Below are 23482 nucleotides of genomic sequence, written 5' to 3'. Positions count from 1 at the left end.
TTTACCGTAATAAATACGGTGCAATTTTTTTTTATATTACGGTAAAATTATATTGGCACTGTTGATTTCACATTTAAGATTATGCCATTTTGTTCCATAATTTACCATAAAAAATAAAAAGTTTTTCCATCAAAAGAAACACTATTCTGCCATATAATTGACAAGAAAATACTTTATGAATGCAGCATGAATTAAAGATTTTACCATTTAATATTACAGTATATTTTTTGTTAGAGATATGGTGTTTAGTACATTTAACAATGAGAAAAATTATATTTTTACAAAAAATAAATGCAAAAATGATGGCTTGTATATATATTATATGATTATTTTTGCTTTAAAAAACTGTCAGCGTATTTTACAGTGGAGTAATGTATTTATTTATTTTTTAAATGTAAAAAAATACTGTTTTGGCTGATATATACATTTAGGGTGTTTCATTGTTACTGAAACTGGATTAACCCATTTATCATTTTACAATCTGTTACTGTCGTGGTTTAGCAGTTTTTCACCGTAAAATCTACAGACATTTTTTATAGTGTAAGATATACTGGGTAACTTTGTGTTTTGACAAAATCTCCCTCATTCTTCTTTTTTTAAAGCAGTCAATTTAATTAGTGTGAAATGTTTAATATATCAAGTAGAAATGAGCATGTGACAATAACAGAAATTGCATATTGAAAACAAAACATAGACAAATAATCTAAATTGAAATTTCTACTGAGATCTCAGTAGTAGTATTGGTGAGTACAAAGGTTATAATATTTTTGGATTTTTCATTAGTTTTCGTTTTAATTTCGTTGTCAATTTTTTTTTTTTTAAATTCAGTTAGTTTTAATTTGTTTTTAGAGTGAGTTTGCTATTTTTAATTAGCTTTTATTTTTTGGAAAATGCTTAGTTTTAGTTTAGTTTTTATTAGTTTTAGTGACAAAGACAAAAACAAAGGACATTTTTACTATAATTATAGTTAGTTTTAGTTAGTAACCACAATATACAGTTTCAATGTTTTAAAATGTTTTTTAATTCTAGTTTCCATTATTTTGTTAGTTTTCATTAACTATAATAACCTTGATACAATGTTTTATAAGCAGCAGAAACGACGTGCAAAGCTACAGAAATATGTAACGTAATATATAAGTCTAAATAAAGTGGAGCTATCATTTATAGCCACTGCACACTGCAAAAAAGCCAACTTGTATTTTTTGGCCTAAAACAGTGATTTAAGTTGGTAAAACTTGGAAATATTAATTATTGACATTTAGGGCAATAATGTAAGTTAGCACAACAAAGGAAGCCAGTTGTCTGCTCAAAAACAAGTTGGTGAGTTGTTGTTACTTATATCTTTAAGTTGGGGTTCACAACAAGGGACAATAGTTCTGATAACTCTTATTTCTCTGTTGTGAAATGCGGTCATTAGCGAAAGCTAGCAGCTAACTGATGCTAGCGGCTTACTGATGCTAGCAGCTAACTGATGCTAGCGGCTAACTGATGCTAGCGGCTTACTGATGCTAGCGGCTAACTGATGCTAGCGGCGCTGCTTGTTACAGCTACAAGAGTAGCCATTATTAGCGTATCAATGCTAACTCAAAATTGTGGTCACAACATTAGCTGACATTTCATAGCGGCGTTACAATCGTGCCAGAGAAATTCAGAGTTGAGCAAACTCAAAAAAAAAAACTTAAAATATTTAGTTTAATTGTCCAACTTAAAATTTTATCGAAGTTTGTTGCCTTGAAATTTTGAGTTCACCCAACTTTTCTTTTTTTGCACTGCAGGTCCTGTGTAGACTAATTTTTAAATAATTTCTTTGTCTCCATAGCAACCGAAGAGTCCTGGTCCCGATGTCTGCAGGAGGGTTTGGTTCTAGGTTCGACCGGGTGCGGGAGATGCCCCACTATGACCAGGTCCCTGTGGGCTCCTTGAGGCCTGACCCGGGTTTCCCTCCGCCCCCGGAGCCCTTACATGGGACAGTACCAGCTGTAAGCCTAGACCCCCTCCCCCCTCCCCCGCTACCTCAACAGGCAGCCGTTGGGCATGAATCCTTCTACCCGCCCACTTTTGACGAGCCGATGGTTGCCGACAGCGACGCCATGGACATCAAACCGGTCCACCGCTTCATCCCAGACTCTGTGAAGAACTTCTTCCGTGGCAGCAGTAACCGTGGCGAGATGCCACCTCCTCCTACGTCCTACTCCCCCGCCCCCTCGTCCTATCAGAGCGGTAACGGCTACACCACAGCTGGCGTCCCGTGCTCGCCTCCCAACTCCGCGCCTCCATCTCCGTCCCTGCCAGGATCCTACCGGGTGGGCAGCTCCGTCTCCCAGAAGGAGCTGATGCTGGGTGCTGAAGCCCTTGATTCAGCATCAGCAGTGCCCACCAACTCCTCCGTCATGACCTACCACGAGCGCCTGGAGGAGTACCACCAGAGATACGCCTACCTGAAGTCCTGGGCGGGGCTGCTGAGGATCCTGGGCGTCGTGCAGCTGCTCCTCGGAGCTGCTGTGTTCGCTTGCGTCTGTGCTTATGTCCATAAAGACAACGAGTGGTTTAATATGTATGGGTACTCCTCGCCGCAGCTCTATGGCGGTCTGGGTGGAGGTGCTAGTGCGTATGGAAGCGGGGGCGGTTACTACACAGGCCCAAAGACGCCGTTCGTCCTGGTGGTGGCTGGCGTGGCGTGGATCGTGACGGTGATCCTGGTGGTCCTGGGGATGAGCATGTACTACCGGGCCATCCTGCTGGACTCGTCCTGGTGGCCGCTCACTGAGTGCTGCATCAACCTGGTGCTGGCCGTGCTCTATATGGCGGCAGGGATCGTGTATGTGAGGGACACCACGCGGGGCGGGCTGTGCAACATGCCCGTCTTCAATAACGCCATAAACGGGGCGTTTTGTCGGACCGAGGCGGGCCAGACGGCGGCCATCATCTTCATCTTCATCACCATGGTGCTCTACTTCATCAGCGCTGCAGTGTGTCTGAAGCTGTGGAGGCACGAAGCGGCCAGGATCAGGAGGGAGGGGCTGGCACAGGAGGTACAGACACACACACACACACACACACACACACACACACACACACACACACACACACACACACAGAGACAGACAGACAGACAGACAGACAGACAGACACACACACAGACACACAGACAGAGACAGACACAGACAGACAGACAGACAGACAGACAGACAGACAAAAATTATATGGAATTTATCTACAATTTAATCCACATTGTTGTAGTGATTCTTACATTCTCCAATTGTAAAAAATATGCACCCTATAGACAGGAAAAAATATATATTTTAGTCGACTTAAATATGCAACATAGCCTATGACCATCTGGCCCTTTGCCCTGTCCTCTTCATTTTTGCCCAAAATAGCTCCAACAGAAAAGACAGATTAGTTTACATTCACTACCAGTGCTTCACGATCAGTGGCGGTCCTAGACCAGTTTTACTGTGGAGGCCAAGGAGGGGCCAGTTTTTAATCAGAGGGGCACAATAAAAAACAGCAAAGATGATATTTAAGTATTCAAACCCTTTATTTTAGCTAATTTAAAAATCTTATTTAAGTATATTTGGAAGATACAAATACATTGTATCAATTACTTTTGTACCACAATGACATTTCTTATTTTTGTGTGCTATTAGTTTTTATTTTATTTTGAAAGTGCACTACAGTGAGAATGATCTTTTTTATATATTCACAAGCTTTTATTGCACAATTAAACTGTTATCCAATGTACACATTCTGGCTTCCTTTTGTGCACCAAAAATGGGTAAGAATTGATCCGTCATTCATCTTTATGAATTGATTATTTTGTTTTGAATGTGACACAGGGGCCACAGCAGGAGCCAAGGGCTTCTTCACAGGGGCAGTGGCCCCTGGAGGCCCCTGTATAGAACCGCCACTGTTCACAATGAGTGATTTGCTTGATTTGCAGCGAGAAATTTGCAAATTACTTTCATTATAAGGCTCAAAGATGTGGCTCCAGAGGGATTTTTCTTTCTTTTTTTTGGCCAAAAATGTCTCTTTTCATGGAAAAGGTTGCCTGAACTAAACAATAGAAAGTGTCCAAGCAGCTTTACAAGTACAAAACCCTGATAACACTTTGAGCACTGTCAATATCTAACAAATCCTTCTTCTCTTCCATGAACCTAGATGAAGACTAACGGGTCATCAGTCCCTCTGTCCATAGTAAGTATCAAGATTTATGTTTTTAATGTTCTAGCACAGGGATTCCCAAAGTGTGGTGCGTGGACCCCTGGGGGTGCGTGAGATGAAAAATGTAACGGCGGTCTGATAATTACACAACCACAATTTATTCCCCCACACAATAAAAACGTGTAAATAAACATTTCCTTTGTAAAATGTAAAATCAAAACTGTGATATTAATTAATTAATAATTGCAGGATATTCAAAATGCACTTCATCTTAAAATGAAGTGTAGAAGAAGTTATCTTCTTCCATTTTTCCAACCTGTGTTATGATGACGGGGTTGTGTTCACTCCACGCTCATTTAAACTTGCTGCAATTTTTGTTCAGTGCAGCTCAAATCAACATTTCCCCAACTTATGTGTTTTCTGCCTCTGATCCTGAGCCTGTCATCATCCTCTTTGCTCTTCAAAGTGGAAGCTTGTTCATAACTTCGTTGCATTATATTGAAACTGTGTTTCAGATTCATTCAAATGTGAGAGCTCATTTTTGTGATTGTGATTATTTTATTATATGTGTGTTCTGGTCATTTGAGCATGATTAAACATGCCGCCTCTAATATGGCTATAAAAAAGCTTATTGCATTTTGTTTTTTTTTTAAGGTGTGGGGGATTGGTGGTGCGTCAACAGGTTGGGACATAGAAGGGGTGCACAGCTAAAAAAGTTTGGGAACCGCTGTTCTAGCAGACATTTCACTGCACATAGTGTACATGAACTAAACACACCGCTCTCCCTGTCTACTGTAGCTGGGGCCCGGCTCCAGGGCCTCAGAGGAGACTCCTCTCCCCACGTTCCAGCCAGACCTCATGGACCGTCCCATCAGCTCTGCAGCAGCTGCTCCTATAGCGCTGCAGCCAGAGATCCTCAGAGGACACATCCCAGCTGGACACATCCCAAAACCTGTTGTTATAGCCGACTACGTGGCGTGAGTATTACCTTCTTACGGAGAGGTCACAGCAGCAGGGGGAGTGCTGCAGCAGCCTCAGAGTACCTGGGTCGGGATCGGTGTGCTATTACTTTTCTCTACAGAATACGAATACGACATAAGTCGCGAAAAACTGCCCAAAATTTTGCATTGAAATGAATGGGACGGCCGAAAAAAATTAGCGAAAAAGAACAATATTTGGAGATTTTGAAACGTCTACTTCTCCGGCATAATTTCACCTAGAGACTCCATTTAAACTTTAAACAGTAGACACAAGTCTTGTGTATCGGTGTATTAATCCACGTTTTGATAGGTCATATAGTTTTTTATCAATCCCTGTTCAATGACCATGATCATTTTTGGAGAAATTCTGAGATTATAATGGGTGTGTATTGCACGGAATGTTCGTGTCACAGTGTGTGACATCATCGCCAGAGTGTAGAGGGAGAGAAAAAACTGTCAAAAAATACATATGAAAACTGCGCTCCAGGCCGCAAATTCCAATCTACAGAAATAATTTACACATAGAAACGTAGGAAAATTAGTCTTCTCCCTCACAATCCTCTGGTAAAGCTGTCAGAGTTATAGTTTGGGCGTAGGACGCACAGATGATCCACCAAAACCACCAACAGCCTCATTGGGTCCCATATTAAAAACACAGGAAGATTTCTGAAAAAGGGAGATGGAACAGTTTTTTTTAGATCGCTCTAACAAAGCTATTTTTAATTTTTCTGAAAAAAAACCCATATGTAGACGTTCAGGAAGAACTCAGGACGCTCAAAGTGAAGTCGAATCAATGATAGGTATTATGGTTTTTCCAAAAATGCTTTCTGTTCGAGGACAGAAATTCCAGTCTGTCCACCTCTGCTGTCACTAAGCCGGAACAGGTGTCAGTTATTTCTGTTGATTGCTTTGATCTGATTGCCTTTGATCTTTGATGTGATTACAGTTACAGACACACACACACACACACGCACGCACGCACACACACGTAACTTTATGTGATTTTAATTACACACACATACACACACACGCACACAGGTAACTTCATGCGATTTTCGCTACACACACACACATTTTGAGGTTAAAGGGCATTGTTATAAATCTCTGAAGAATCTCATCATAGTGTACACACACCGGCAGTAGCCCCCGTGGCCCTTTCAGAAATTCCCAAGAGGAAATTTTCTAGTTAAAATGTATTCTGCAGCCCAGTAAAATGTGTCTCTTTTGCTTTTTTGACAGGAAGTACCCCAGCATCCACTCAGAGGAGGAGAGGGACCAGTACAAAGCTGTGTTCAATGACCAGTACGCTGAGTACAAGGAGCTGCACGCTGAGGTTCAGGTCATGGCCAAGAGGTTTGAAGAGATGGACGACAGGATCCATGATCTCCAGTCACGGCCTTCCAGCCAGATGGTACACACACACACACACACACACACACTGTAAAAAAAACCCTGTTGTTTTTACGGTAAAAAAACGGCAGCTGTGGTTGCCAGAACTTTACCGTAATTTACGGTGCAACTTTTTTGAAAATATTCCGGTAAAAAGATATTGGCACTGTTGATTTCCCGTTTAAGATTGCCATTTTGTTCCATTTTTTACCATAAAAAATAAAATGTTTTTCCATGACAACAAAATACTTTATGAATGCTGCATGAATTAAAGATTTTACCATTAAATATTACAGTACATTTCCAGTAACATTTTAATCTGGTTTCAGGAGAAGGAGCAGATCAATCGCATTTTGATGGAATATCAGAGGAAGAAAGCTGTAAGTAGAAGTTATTTATCAATCTTGTGTCTTTGGTTGTTTCTGTGTCTGAGAGTCCAAGTTCTGGTTCAGGTCTTATAGAGATAATTCTGTTTCTCTAAACCTTTGATCTCCCTTGTTGCACCTGTTAAAAAATATATATTTACAAAAAATATTCCCCTCCCACTTTATTCTACCAAAAGAAACAAACTAATCCCAGAGATTTGAGGATCTCTGATGTCTATCGAGGATAAAGATCTATAAATCTCTAAAGTTCTTTTTATAACTGTGGCTCATATTTATCAGATTCAGACTTTTTATCAGAATCAGTGTAATCCAGCTAATGGTGATGATGATGCAGATGTACCAGAATGTGAACAGAGACATCCTGTAGGCTAAAAACAGGAGCTGTATGTTGTAACAGATGCTGCAGGCTCATTTCACCATGATGGATATTAGTGCCAGCTGAGATTGTGCAACTTGAGACTTAAATGGCAAGCTGAAGTTAATGAACATCTTAAAAGAACATGGAAGTTCACCAAAAGAGTTTTTCAATTGTTTCAAATGCTTTTCTTGTTTTCACAGACACAACAAACTTTATTTTAATTTTGAAAATCTTCCTTTGCATGCAAAACCTCCATTCACAAGCAGGGTTCCACTGGTCCTTAATATACACTACCGGTCAAAAGTTTTAGAACACCCCAATTTTTCCAGTTTTTTATTGAAATTCAAGCAGTTCAAGTCCAATGAACAGCTAGGGAGGGTACAAAGGTAAGTGGTGAACTGCCAGAGGTAAATAAAAAAAGGTAAGCTTAACCAAAACTGAAAAATAATGTACATTTCAGAATTATACAAGTAGGCCTTTTTCAGGGAACAAGAAATGGGTTAACAACTTAACTCTATGGAGTCTTGGGCTATTTTGTCCATTTTTTTATTCTTTTCATGTCTTTGTAAGTCATTTTATGTCTTTTTGTGTCATTTTGTGTCTTTTTTAAGTCATTTTGTGTCTTTTTTTAGTCCTTTAGTCCAACATAAAATGTGATTTTGAATCTTTTTTTTATTTTCAAAACACTATCATGCTCAATAAAGAATTTTAAATGTTGCAAATGTGCATTAATTTCAGAGTACACTGAGACATTAAACTGCATCGTTTTCAATTAAATTCTGGAAAAGTTGGTGTGTTCTAAAACTTTTGACCAGTAGTGTATATCGTTTATTTAACCAGGTAAAAGTCTCGTCTTCTCCAAGCGAGACCTGGCCAAGAAAGCATTGTTCCATGATAAAGGGACGTAACTAAATACTTTCTTACCGAATTCAGTCCTCACTCTTGTGAGAAGTAAGCACACATTGTCCTGTTTGGTGTGTTATTGTGTTCCCGATGTAGTAAAACATGTTCTCTGGCCATCACAGAGACTGTCCCTGACATATATAGTTATTCCATAGGAAAGAAAGCAAAACATTTTATCTAATTTACTTCTCTTTCAATTGACAGGACCCAACATATTTGGAAAAGAGGGAGAGGTGTGAGTACTTAAAGAACAAACTCTCTCACATCAAACAGAAGATTCAGGAGTACAACAAGGTCATGGGCTGGACCGATACCAATGAACACTATTAACTCTCCTGCAAATCACAAGGAGTCTGAAACTATATAAGAAAATGTGAGCTGTTTCCCAGCGAGAGGAGCAGTGGGAGGAAGATGCATCCTTAACTGGAGGTCACTGTCAGGAAAAAACTGCCCATGCACTGCAAAAAAGGTGTCTAAAAACAAGATAAAAACAGTAAATCTGAGGGAAATGATCTTGCTGCATGGACAGATAATTAACCTTGACAAGATTTCTTAAATTAAGATTATTTAATCTAGAAATAAGCATGTTGAACGCTTAAAATAAGAAATGAACTCTATTATTCTATATAATTTATCTTGTTTTAGGAGTTAATTTCTTATTTTAAGCGTCATTTCAGATCATTTCCCTCAGATTTACTGTTTTTATCTTGTTTTTAGACACACCTTTTTTTGCAGTGTGCCATCACTACTGTTATTAATGTCATCAGAAACAGAAAATAATTTTCACATGTCAAAACATCAGTAGAAATGTCCTTATAGAAGGTGGTTACAGTACACTGCATCAAAAATGGGATCTTTAAACATTGTGGAGAGCCAGAATGGATCAAGAGTAACCTTGAAGTTCACTATTATACATACAGCAAGCTGATGCAGATGCAATTTTTAAAGAACATTTTGGGAAATATGCTTTGCTTTGCTGTTTTACCTGGTGAAATGAAGATAAATATCAGTTTTAACACTGTGTTCAGCCAGCTTAGCAACAGAAGGAAACTGCTACGTTGCAGAAAAGTGTGTCTAAAAACAAGATAAAAACAGTAAATCTGAGGGAAATGATCTTGCTGCATGGACAGATAATTTACCAAGATAACAAGATAACTTATGTAACACTTCTAAATCTAAAGTTTTTTTTTATCTTTGTAAGAACCAAATAATCATCAGGTCACTCTGCTCGGGCCAGTTCATCACTGCTTGCAGCTTTAATTTATCTGGTTTTAAGAGTTAATTTCTTATTTTAAGCGTTCAACATGCTTATTTCTAGATTTAATAATCTTAATTTAAGAAATCTTGTCAAGGTAAATTATCTGTCCATGCATCAAGATCATTTCCCTCAGATTTACTGTTTTTATCTAATTTTTAGACACACCTTGCAGTGTGCCATCACTACTGTTATTAATGTTATCACAAACAGAAAATCATTTTCACGTGTCAAAACATCATCAGTAGAAATGTCCTTATAGAAGGTGGTTACAGTACACTGCTTAAAAATGGGATCTTTAAACATTGTGGAGAGCCAGAATGGATCAGGTGTAACCTCCATGTTCACTATATACATACAGCAAGCTGCAGATGCAAGTTTTAAAGGAATATTTTGGGAAATATGCTTTGCTTTGCTGTTTTGCCTGGTGAAATGAAGATAAATATCAGTTTTAACACTGTTCAGCCAGCTTAGCAACAGAGGGAAACTGCTACGTTGCAGAAAAGTGTGTCTAAAAACAAGATAAAAACAGTAAATCTGAGGGAAATGATCTTGCTGCATGGACAGATAATTTACCAAGATAACAAGATAACTTATGTAACACTTCTAAATCTAAAGTTTTTTTTATCTTGGTAAGAAACAAATAATCATCAGGTCACTCTGCTCGGGCCAGTTCATCACTGCTGGCAGCTTTAATTTATCTGGTTTTAAGAGTTAATTTCTTATTTTAAGCGTTCAAACATGCTTATTTCTAGATTTAATAATCTTAATTTAAGAAATCTGGTCAAGTGAAATTATCTGTCCATGCAGCAAGATCATTTCCCTCAGATTTACTGTTTTTATCTAATTTTTAGACACACCTTGCAGTGTGCTATCACTACTGTTATTAATGTCATCAGAAACAGAAAATCATTTTCACGTGTCAAAAGTAGAAATGTCCTTATAGAAGGTGGTTACAGTACACTGCTTTAAAATGGTGGAGAGCCAGAATGGATCAGGAGTAACCTTAATGTTCACTATTATACATACAGCAAGCTGCAGATGCAAGTTTTAAAGGAATATTTTGGGAAATATGCTTTGCTTTGCTGTTTTGCCTGGTGAAATGAAGATAAATATCAGTTTTAACACTGTTCAGCCAGCTTAGCAACAGAGGGAAACTGCTAGACTAGCTCTGTTACTGTTGCTATAGACATTTTTAAACACCTAATATGATGCTGAACAAAATCATGCAGGAAATGAAATGAAATATTTTTATCTGAGTGTGTGTAAGATGACAAGTGTGTCTTCTAAAATGATGACACTGGACTGATAAGATGAATCAAAGGAAGCTGGTTATTAATGTATAACCCTAGCACTGCATTGGACAGAGGTGTCTGCAGAAGTCTGTTGTGTTTAGTTTAACAGTAAAATACTTTTATATAGTAAATGTGTCAGACTGTGGAGCTTTAGCTGCTTGCCACAATGCTAACTGTATGGTGTTATTGGTTTTTACATTGCATTTCTCTGTTTTCTCTCAAACCAGTACACTGCAAAAAAAGAAAAGTTGGGTGAACTCAAAATTTCAAGGCAACAAACTTCGATAAAATTTTAAGTTGGACAATTATACGAAATATTTTAAGTTTTGTTTTTGAGTTTGCTCAACTCGGAATTTCTCTGGCACGATTGTAACGCCGCTATGAATGTCAGCTAATGTTGTGACTACTCTTGTAGCTGTAACAAGCAGCGCCGCTAGCATCAGTTAGCCGCTAGCATCAGTTAGCCACAAGCATCAGTTAGCCGCTAGCATCAGTTAGCCGCTAGCTTTCGCCAATGACCGAATTTCCCAACAAAGAAATAAGAGTTATCAGAACTATTGTCCCTTGTTGTGAACCCCAACTTAAAGATATAAGTAACAACAACTCACCAACTTGTTTTTGAGCAGACAACTGGCTTCCTTTGTTGTGCTAACTTACATGATTGCCCTAAATGTCAGTAATTTATATATATTTTTTTTTTTCAGTGATTTTTAATTTTTTTAAATTGGCTTTTTTGCAGTGTAGGTACAATGTCAACATGTTCTAATTAAAAGGGGAGCGTGTCTATGTTCCCCAGGTAGGCTACTAGGTACTAGGTACATAGGACTCTTTTTCCCCACTTTTCCCAAAAGGTTCCTATGTTCCCCGGTCAGTTACTTTTTCCACCATTACTGCCAGATTCCATGGCAAATAGGCCATTATTATTAACCCTAACCCTAACTGGGGAGCTCCCCGGTATGTATTGCTACAGGGGAACATAGAACCCTTTTGGGGAAAAACGGGGAACTATAGGACCTTTTTTAAAAAAAAGGGTCCTTATTTCCCCGAGCGAGGAAGCAAGGACCCGGGGGACATAGGGATGAGCCCAGTAAAAGCTAGCATGAACTGTCTCTTAAAGAAATTTAACAGATTGTTGTTTTTAAATCACTTTTAGACACTCATTATTTGTACATTGATATGTTTCATATGTGTATATTATTGTTATGTAATATATTTGGAATGCCATACTGCTGCATGCCAATGAAGCATTTTTTATATAACTGTATTTTTGTTTTCTTTTTTTTTCTTTAAAAAAAATAAAATCAGTTTAATGATGAAACTGATGCCAGGTTTAAGTGACTTCTGTTACATCTACCATTCACTGTTTCAGTCCCAACTAGAGGTGGAAACAGCAGCTCTTTCCAGTGTCACCGTTTGCCAACCGCAGGTAAAACACAAAAAGAAGACAAATAAAACAGGAAGTATGGAGAGAGAGAGGTGGACTTGCCCTCGCTACTTGGAAGTTACGGTCTAGAGAGACACTAGACAGGAGGAGAGTTCATCTGTAGTTGAGAAAAGATCGATTCAGTAGGTTTTGTTCTCCTAGGTACTTCATTCTTTCGAGCAAATTGTTGGCGAACGAATGGACCCAAACTCAGTATGTAATGCCCTGTGGTAAAGAATGAGGGCAGCCAATGAAGTTAGATTTTAACATAGCAATGACCCCAAGAATACTAGGGTGAATACTGGTAAAGTCGTACACTTTCTGAAAATGTAACTTCTGCGTCAATTTTAACTGTAATCCATGTCTTAGCCCTTCATATGATAGTTTTATAAAAAAGCGTAAGGACTCTTGTATACTATACAGAAGAAAAAAGAAAGAAACATGAAACACAGGATCTGAAGAAATTTGTCACGTTAGACGGGAGCTGGACCTACGAAGCAGACAACAGGACCCAAAAAATAGTTGTAAAACAAAGTCTTTAATGATAGTGGATTGGCAGGAGCAGCAGCTTGGGTTGGAGCGGGGCAGGGGAGGTGGTTTGAGTCCGACAGGCAGGAACTGAAAACAGAGAACACAGTCTGACAGGAAATTCTAAATTAAAAAGACAGTTTGCAGAATCAAACCATTAAATTATAGACATTTGGATTAAATGTTTAGGAGAACCAGGCTGACATCCAGGAAAAGAGTGATTGTTGGCAGATGGCTTGATTGAAGATGGCTGATAAGACAAACACACACAAGACAGAGAAAACAAGACACACGCCCACAAAAGGGAAGGGAAACAAGGACTAAGATCCTGACAAAATTAATTATCCAAAGTAGCTTTTTTAATTATCTTTTTTATTCCAATATTAGCTAGTATAGTAATATCTAATTCCCTTTGAAGACTTCGCTTCATTTTCTCTCATGGGCGGCCAAAGTTGTCCAATTAAAAAATCCCTTCTGTTGTTTTTTTTTTCTGTCTTGCGCAATCTCTTCTTCTACTACTGTTTACTGACAGATTAGCCCATCTTTTGAAGAAAGTACATACAGTTTATGCAGCTTTGTTTATTCCTTCAAACCAGTTGATGGAAACATCCCTAATTCACATTTTCTTTAATGCGACATTTCAAAATTTCACTTCAAAATTCACTTCAACTTTAATGGAAACGTTAATGGAACCGTGATCTAAAACCAAACAACAGGAACTCAGTTGTTTTGATTTTACGGTGAAAATAATTGCTCCATACTTTGATGAACTCTTTTCAGATGAACTAAACGTTTAATCTAAAGACCTTCATGGTCATACAGTTTTTATTCCAGCAGAGGGCAGTGCTGCCTTATAACAGCCCTGTTCCAATCTACCATAAAATGTCTGAATATTTGACATTTTAATGGCTTGGATTTTCGTGTGACTGCTACATTTTACAAAGAAACACTTTACTTCAAGCACTTTAAAGGCTTGGTCGTACATTTGCCTGTTCCTATTCAAATCTGCACACAGTTTGATTCTAAATAGTCATTGCTGATTTCTTCTCTACAGTATTAATATAATAATAACTGTTGCTCAGAGGTATCTTTGTTTCTATTGCTGAGAATTAAGGATGGCTCTTTTATGAATAAATGATGACCTTGCAGGGCGTCAAATATATTAATAAAAGGGCGTTATCATAAATACTATCCCTCCCATAAGGATATTAAATATGTAGTGATGAACCTGAGCAACACTTGTGTGGATCTCACGGTTCAAAAGTGTGGTTAGATGGCTATAAGAATTATTAATAATTATCATAAATAATTATTAATAATAAGAAATGATATGACTTGATTTGCTCTAAATCAGTTCGTTGAGGGGCACCATCTGTAAAAACAGAAAAATATAGCCAATTCACCTAAATCAGTCTCATAAAGTTACTGAACTATCAATTTGGAACACTGATTATTAATTATGAACATAATTATAATCAAATTACCTTATTAATATTTAGTAATGGTTGAAGGAATCGTTTGTCAGTCAGGATGAATCATTTTGATCTCAAAATATACAAAACAAACTTTTAAAGAGGACTCCCTTAAATATTAAGATATAAATATAAATATTATTAATGGAGTCTTATTCCCATGTTGTCAAATACTGATTCTTTTGGTCGGTATATATTATCACAATGACCGACCCAAAGTGTCTGTATTTGACGACCTGGGAATCAGACTCCAAATTGCATACTGCACCTTTAAGAGATATTAAGAATACTGCGAATACTGTACATTTCTATTGATATTTATTTATTTTATTTTATTTATTTTTATTTTTATTTTTATTTTTATTTTTATTTTTATTTTATTTTATTTTATTTTATTTTATTTATTTTATTTTATTTTATTTATTTATTTTAATTTTTAATTTTTAATTTTTAATTTTTAATTTTTAATTTTTAATTTTTAATTTTTAATTTTTAATTTTATTTATTTATTTTGTTCTTTTCATGAAAGTGGACAACAAAATGTTTACAGAGACACACTCTACACTTTCATGATTAGAAAGGAGCAGCAAGAAGAAAACATTTCTTATGTTTGTCTGCCCCCTACTTGAACAATAAAATAAAATAAAAAGATGGTCTGACATCACATACAATGGATTTTCAGTAGCCTACACCAACAAAACTTTGATTATAACAAAACACTTAAAACAACAAAAACAAACAAGAGAAAAAAAAAAAAAAAAACGATACAAGTACATGTTATCATGTCAAAAAAAACAAAAGACCAAAAAACAACTGATCATAAACAATCAGTTTAAGATTCTAGTACATATTGACCATTTTTTTCTGCATTTGTACATTTTAAAAAAAAATCTATTAATGCCTGTACAACCTTTTAAATCCTTAGTTGGGAATTCCATATTTTTACCCCAACAACCGAAACACACATTTGTTTTAAAGTAGTCTGAGCAACTTGGTGCTTAAAATCAAACCTTCTTCAATGATTTTCTTCTTCTGAAGTGAACAAATATTTATTTTGTTTCTCGTGCCAACTTGTGTGCACTATCTGATGGTGAGGGAATGCAGGCAGTGGCCTCTCGCGCTGCTTTAAAACCTTCTGGAGTCCATAAAAGCAGCCAAGCATCACTTCCTCATGATGTCACAACTTAAAAATGAAAGCAGTGTCGTGCCCTGCTGTCAACTTCCTTAACTTTACTTTTACTTTACTTAAGTCCTGGCTGGAAACTAGATGACAGTTTTTGTTTGATGATAATAAGTAAAACTGGAGATAATGTCAAACATTCTTAAAAAAATATCTAATATAGAACTAGATTAGAGCTGCAACAATTATTCGATTTATCGTACAATAATCGATTATTAAATTAATCGTCAACTATTTTCATTATCTAATAATTGGTTTGAGCAGTTTTTTAAAGACAATAAGTCCAAATTCTCTGATTTCAGCTTCTTCAATGTGAATTTTTCTGCTTCCCCTTCGATCTAAAACCAAAAGGGCCTTGTTTCAAAATATTCCATAATATATATTTATATATGATATTTAAAGGGTGTACCCCGCCTCTCGCCCAATGTCAGCTGGGATAGGTTCCAGTGACCCGCAACCTGAATGCGGATAAGTGGTTAATGGTAATGAAACTCTATTCAAAGATTTGTGTATTTTAGACCTAATATTATAAAGTAATGTTATATTTTGGTCTTAATATCATTTTATCTCACTTTTATTCTGGAGTTTGTAGTTACTGCTACTTACATTATTTCTCTGAAATAAAGCAAAACTGAAATCAGACATCAAGGAGTTCATTTTTAGTTATAACTCAATTTCAACCAAAAATGTATGGGCTTAAATTTGTCTCAATAATACCTGTAAACGCACAGAGGGTGATCTACAAATACTCTTTGATTTGCTCACGTGTTTTTCTATCCACCAATACAAATTTCTAATTTGTAACTTGTATTTTGATTTTACAAATAAGTGTGTATTTGTAAATATATTTTATATATGTATATATATATACAATTTTCCATTTGTAAAAACCATCACACAAGTTACAAATCCTATGGCGGGCCATTTGTGAATCACAATCTATTTTTGTGAATCTTGTCAAGAACGTCTCAAAAACGCGTCTTTGAGGAAAGAGATAAAACCACAGACTGAATTACAGTAAAATCCTGCATTTCATTGATTTTTACAGTAGACAAACACAGTTTAGTGCTGAAGCTAGCTGCAATATTGTTGCAGTATTAGTAATAGTAGTTTGTAAATAGAGCTTATCTGAAAGCCAATTACTACAAATTAAGCGATGTCTTTAATCATTAATATACTAAATACTGAATGAGTTAGTTAAGTGAAATACAGCCATTAAGAATGTGGACAAGAAGAGACTTAGAAAATATCATATATCATATATTTTATGGGAAACTGCAAGCTACCTACAAACAGTGGTGGGAAAAGTATTTAGATCTCTTACTTAAGTAAAAGTACTACTACAACACTGTGAAATTACTCCACTACAAGTAAAAGTCCTGCATTCAGAACTTACTGAAGTAAAAGTACAAAAGTATCAGCATCAAAATGTACTTAAAGTGTCAAAAGTAACCAGGACCCACTCAGATTGTAATATTTATTCCAAATATATTATTACATTAGGCTATTTGTATTGATGCATTTATGTAAGTGCTTTAATTTTTCTAAAGGCATGGCTCATTTTAACTACTTAATATACTGTTATAAGATTTAATAAAAAAAAAAAAAAACACTTTTAATTAATCATGTTTGTTTATGTTAAATCTTGACCTGAAAAGTAACTAAAGCTGTCAGCTAAATGTAGTGGAGTAAAAAGTACAATATTTGCCTCTAAATGTAGTGAAGTAGAAGTATGAAGTTACATAAAATGGAAATACTCAAGTAAAGTACAAGTACCTCAAAATTATACTTAAGTACAGTACTTGAGTAAATGTACTTAGTTACTTTCCACCACTGCCTACAAATCATTTTTAATGGAAAAAAGTATGTTACTGTCACAATTTGGCTGTTTTCTTACAGCAAGCTGTTACAGTGTATTTGTAGATCACCCTCTTTGTGTTTACGGGTATTAATGAGACAAATATAAGCCTTATGATAAAAATGTAGTTACTGCAGTGAGTCTCTGTAGGACAGTAGGGCCTCCAGCCTCCAGTTAGTTTCGAGGGTGTGGCGTTCAGGCCCTGAAATCTAAATCAGGAGGAAACTGTTCTGTCCTCGTACATCCACCTGCTGCTGCTGCTGCAGAGAGGAACAGGTTGATCCGGTGAGACCTGGAGGAGCCACGTGATCAACATACACCTGTAGGCGCGACTACAAAGACAGGAGCGCGCATGCGGCCGCGCGCACAAGGTGTTTGCATTCGTCAATTGTGTCTTCATTGTTATCGACGGTTCATTATATCAGGTGAGTCTGTTTCACGTTTCTAGCACAACTAATGTATTTAAAGACAAATTAACTCTCTACTGTTCATAATATTAACGTTGAGGTATTAGTTTAGTAATAAAAATAAAATAAAAATGTCCGGAATTATCTTTGTTTTTCGTTAGTTGCCGTAGCCTGCTCGCTACATGTAGTTTAGCTAAATGTCTGGTGTAATTTACTCTTAAATTTACAGTGATGACAGGATGAAATGTACATTAATTTCAATTATCAATGGTATTTGATTGGCATTAGTCCATTATATGTTGTTGAAAATTCCCCTTTGTAACTTTAAATTATGAATTTTAATATAAAAACAATCATAGTCGATCAGAGACAGAAATATAAAAGAAGGCTACATAGTTTAAAATGTGAAACTAGGTATTCCTGCTAAGATTGAAGCTGCTCGTTTAAAAAAAACAAAAAAAATAAGCTGAGTGTGTTTGTGAGTGTCTCCACCCACTGACTGTTGTTTCACCACAAACAGAACACAGTGAGCAGCAGAGAGCCTCTTGCTCTGGTTGAAGAGTTAAACAGCAGCTCACTGCTGAAGGTCAATATTTGAAGACTTGTTAAGAAAGAAGCAAGCTATCCGTTATGTTCTATTCACACATGACAATTTATCAGCTTACTTCACAAACACAAGTATTAAACTTTGACATCAACAAATTTGCACCAGATTAACACATGCATTAATATAGTACGGCTGGGTATAGAGTGTTATTTATGTTCATTTTTGACATGTCATATTTTTCTTTGACTTTGACTGAACATTTGCTCTCACTTTGCGATAAAAATATTGGGATATCAGGGTTTCCCCCAGAAAACTTGCTAAGCCTGGTGGTAGAGAATGTTAAAAGTTGACAGGAATTTCGAAGTTATGACTAAACTTAAATGTCTTACAAAAGGCTTGACAAATCTTGAAATACGGTTTTAACAAACAAACTCCTTTCATTACCCTGAACATGCTGCTGGGCAATTTCTTGTCTGTCAGGGTTTTCTGAGACTATAATTGGGGACCCAAACAAAGTCTGGGTGTCTGGGGGCATACTCCCCTGGAGAACATTTTTGCCTTAAAAGCCTAAATTTGGTGCCTCTCGCACATTCTAATGCCACTATTCCATCTTAATCATTGCATATTTTAGAGAATTATTGTAAAGGAGAATAAGGGTTCTTATATTTCTTTATTTAAGGCGTCTTATTTTGACAGTCTTTTTGCAAATTCTGTGGTGGACTCTGCTAACACATCCATGTGCTCTTATTTTGAAAGTGCTCTTATTTTGAAAGCTACATGTGTTTGCTTTTATTTTGAAGGCGGGCACATTCTTACTGTTAGGCCATATGATGTGTGATATTAACACTGAAAGTCGGAAGAAAATTATAAATATATCGGGATATGACTTTTGGTCCATATCGCCCTACATGTGACTACATAAAATCAAACATAATTTTTGTGCAGATTAATTTGAAAAGTCCTATTCAATCAGTACTTGAATGTATTCTCAAATTGAATATAAATGAATGTAAGCAAATAGTGGCATTAAAATAAATTCTGCTTTATCTGTGACAAAGATACTAAACCAACTGTATCAACAGGTTTCTTTTCTCTCAGTGGTCTCAAATGGTAGATCATTTTTCCTACAGAAGTTTAGTTTGATGGCTGCTGCTTTGTTGCACCAAACCACAGGGAAGATAGTTGATTGGGCAGCGATATGGCTTGTTGACATTAGGAAGAAGTCACTTATGTTTGTTGTTGTTTGTTTTCTTTGACCAGGGTGATTTCCAGGTGGATTTCAAAATGCCGAGCCACAAACACATCGCCAGCGGGAGCAAACAGTAAGTTGACCCACACTGATTCCTAACTAGTTACTATAATTGCTTATCGGAACATTTTGTCATTTTCTATGTCTTTATTAAATGGAGACAAGGTGGATATGATAGTCGAGCTGTAAAGATAATTGGCAAATATTTTGTAAAAAGTCGTATCAGTCAGTTTTCAAGCAAAAGTGCCAAACATTTATTGCTTCCAGCTTCTTAAATACTATGTAGACTGTAGTTTTGTAATATATATATATATACAATTGTTTATAATATTTGTATGTGACTATATTGATTATTCATATATATATATATATGAATATAGATATAGACACATAGTGTCTGTTTTCTCAATTTCTTTTTGCTTTTTTGTTTTGTTTTTTATTTATTCATCTATTAATATTTAAATTTGTTTTTTTTTATTTGCTTGCATGTTCGAAATAAAGACAATCAATCAAAATACTATAGTTGCTGATAATTCTTTTTATGGATTTATTTTTTTAAATACTACCCCTAAATGTCAAAGATCTGTGATGTGATATATATGTTACATTGGGCGTTTATGGAATTTATGTTAATAATATTTCTTATTTTAAAATAAGAAAACTGTACGCCTTTTCTGCTTACAGAAACACAAATTTCCTTCATAACATTTATCAAAATTGACAATGTGACAATAATAGTGCTATTTAACAACTAATTATTTTTCAGATTTGTTTTTAAGTAATAAAATAATAATAAATCAATAAAAAATTAAAAACAAATAACCATTTGCCTTTTTGTTTGCATCTCCATAACATATATCAAAATTGAGACTTTAATTTGTTCAGGAAATATGATCAGAACTAGTTAAACGCAATACAGGACAAACTATTAACGGATTCAAATTGTTAAATGGGTTTAAACTTAGCCTCGTAACAAAAAATAAGCTTTTTAAAATTAGCTACTTTTTCACATTTCTGTTTCCAGTCACACACATATCTCGGAGAAGTCACTTCCTGTTAAAGTCACATGACCACCACACCAGGGTGTTGAGGATGTGTCGCTTAGATCGGATAGATCGGATTTAATGAGTTAATGTGAAGCATAAAGCTGAATATGAGAGATTATAGAAGATTTAAAGTGTTTGTTACACTGGTGTCACCATAGGTTCTTATGGGTTAATAAAGTCTCTGTTTACCATTTATAATGATGGTTATTGTAAAGTCTAACACTTCCTCTATCCGTCTGTTTCTCTTCAGCCACAGCAGCAGACACCGACACAGCGAGTTCACGTCCAACCCCGCCTTCTCCTACTACCCCGGAGACAAGATGCTCCACTTCTACCGCTGGACGTCACCACCTGGCGTGATGAAGATATTGTGCATCATCATCATCATCATGTGTGTGGCTGTGTTTGCCTGTGTGGCCTCCACGCTGGCCTGGGATTACGACATGAGCATGATGGGGATGGGAGGAGGCGCCGGCTTGTTGCCAGGTATGGGCGGAGGCTCCTACGGAGGCTCGTATGGAGGCTCCTATGGCGGCGGTTATGGCAGCTCGTATGGAGGTGCCATTGGCGCTGGTGGCGCCTACGGTGCTGGCGGCTCCTACGGCTATGGAGGAGGAACACAAATGGATCCCAAAGCTGGCAAAGGCTTCATCATCGCCATCGCCGGCATCACTTTCATAGCGGTGCTCATCATATTTATTCTGGTGGTTTCCAGGCAAAACGCCGCCCGCTCGCCAAAGTTCTACCTGGCAACCATCATCATCTGCGCCATCTTGGCGTTTCTGATGATCATTGCCACCATTGTGTACCTGGTGGCGGTTAACCCAACAGCCCAGTCCACAGGGTCGGTCTACTACAGCCAGATCCGCCAGCTGTGTGCCCAGTACCAGAACCAGAACCAGGCCCAGGGCATCTTCCTCAACCAGTACCTCTACCATTACTGCGTGGTGGAGCCCCAAGAGGTGAGACGAGCTTTATCTTTGGGAGGCTGTGGGGGTCTGGGGATTCACTGCACTGTCACGAATTTCACTGTAAAATACAACCTGATCTCACAGGAATCCGTGAAATAGCCACGGATTTGCTAATCTTCAACTATTTTGATAATAGAATAATCGGTTTGAGCAGTTTTTTAAAGACATTGGCCCTCATTTATCAAGCGAGCGTAGGAAACGAGCGCAGATCTGATCGTATATTTGGTCTTACGACAGGATTCACGTGTGAATTATCAAACGATCGTATCTCGCCAATCACAGCGTAAGAATGATCGGCTGTTGATCATTCTGGTGGCTGGAAACAAGCGTCATTTAAATACCACGCCCTAATATATATAATATATATATAATATATACCTGATTCAGAAGGCTCGCTTTCAGAGTTTACGACACCGAAGGGCGCAATACGGCCAAAAAGAGGATTTTTTCACCTCCTAAAATCAGCTTTATTAGCAAAGTGCACCGTTACAAATGACAATAGGGGCAATATAGACATATTAAAGAAATACACAGCGACGGAGGTTTATGAAATAAAAGTACTTATAGATATAAACTCAAACAAGTTCACTGAATATTTTACATTTGGAGCACGGACTTAGAAGTTTTCAGCTTTTTGGTTGAAGGAGGTAAACAATGTTTTAAAGTAAGTTTTAATTCAAGAAGAAGAGGAATTTCTCAGTCAGAAAGTGAAACGCTGACGTCCAACAGCTGCAACACAACAAACTGGATTTGTTTGGCAGCATAAAAAGTGAAAAGGAAAGAAATCAGTGCTGCTGTCAGCAGAGTAGCAGTGGAGCATTAAACTCCCGGCGAGGTTTGAGTAATTACATGGTGATATATAAAGCCTAATAATCTATATAATATCTGAATATTGCTATTATTATGATGGAGAGATATTATTGACCTCTTTACATTTACTAATAATGATGTCCTAGTGAGAGGAGCGTGTGACGGCGCTGATTGGAAATGTTTCTATTCGGGCAGCACCGCTGGTGGAGGAGACGCTGACGCTCCGGTGTCCAGCAGGATAATAATAATAATAATAATAAAAATAATAATAATAATACCAGTAAATAGCAGAAGGCAACAACATTTAATATCCTCGGCTGGTATTCTGTTTAAAGAATTTCACGATCGCAGGGTGTATTTATTTTAAATGATGTTTTAATGATAAATTATGTAGTCTAAACATGATTTGGTTTGTCGCCATTAAAAATCAAAACACCACAGAGTTTTATCAGCTCCAGGCATCGATACTGTAGTCTCAGATCAATTCTCAGACTCAGACGTGTGGACTTCACGCTGACTCAAACCTGCGTACACGAGCTGAGAGCAGACTGAGATCTGATCGTACCGTCCACTCACATCTAAATTGATAAATGCCGAGGCTTGCATAGAAATCATCTTACGCCCACTCTGACGTACGCTCGTTTGATAAATGAGGGCCACTAAGTCCAAACTCTCTGATTTCAGCTTCTTCAATGTGAATATTTCTGGTTTCTTTGTTCCTTTTTGACAATAAACTGAATATTTCTTTGGTTTGTGGACAAAACAAGAGATTTGAGGACGTCATCTTGTGGTTTGGGAAACACTCATTGATATTTTTATACATTTTATTGACCAAACAACTAATCGTTTAAATAATCGACAGATTAATCGATAAAATAATCATTAGTTGCAGCCCTACTTTACAGTGTATAGCCACACTGTAACGAAACGCTGTGTATTTACAACAGTATACTACAGTATTTTATAATAATTGTAAAATACTGTTAAATATTAATCCCTCACATGTAAATTGGCAGTTAAATCGGTCAATTAACAATAAAAGTATACTATACTGGTCTAAAACTATAAATTAAAAGCATTAAACACTATTTGTAATGAATTGCTGTAAAATAACACACACCATTATCCTACAATCATATACTGTAAGCCAAAATACGGTAATATACTGTTAAATAAATTACAGTATGTGGACTGTAAAATAACGGTCAATAAAATGTTGAAAAATATCAATCAGTGTTTCCAAACCACAAGAAGATGAAAT

General features: G+C 36.8%; 1 protein-coding gene across 1 annotated transcript in view; it reads left to right on the top strand.

Moving 5' to 3' along the window:
* Window positions 1-1841: 1841 nt before the first annotated feature.
* Window positions 1842-23482, top strand: part of marveld2b (MARVEL domain containing 2b) — a 37948-nt gene continuing 16307 nt past the window's right edge. The window contains exons 1-8 of the mRNA XM_059337463.1: window positions 1842-3032; window positions 4963-5141; window positions 6384-6555; window positions 6863-6985; window positions 8385-8474; window positions 17518-17616; window positions 19406-19467; window positions 20691-21402. Coding sequence (XP_059193446.1) covers window positions 1842-3032; window positions 4963-5141; window positions 6384-6555; window positions 6863-6985; window positions 8385-8474; window positions 17518-17616; window positions 19406-19467; window positions 20691-21402 — 2628 coding nt within the window. The remainder of the gene's footprint in view (window positions 3033-4962; window positions 5142-6383; window positions 6556-6862; window positions 6986-8384; window positions 8475-17517; window positions 17617-19405; window positions 19468-20690; window positions 21403-23482) is intronic.

This window comes from Centropristis striata, chromosome 7 (genome assembly GCF_030273125.1).
Source record: "Centropristis striata isolate RG_2023a ecotype Rhode Island chromosome 7, C.striata_1.0, whole genome shotgun sequence".
Classification (NCBI taxonomy): domain Eukaryota; kingdom Metazoa; phylum Chordata; class Actinopteri; order Perciformes; family Serranidae; genus Centropristis; species Centropristis striata.
The sequence above is the reverse complement of the archived record's forward strand: the minus strand, read 5'-3'. Positions and strand labels throughout refer to the sequence as shown.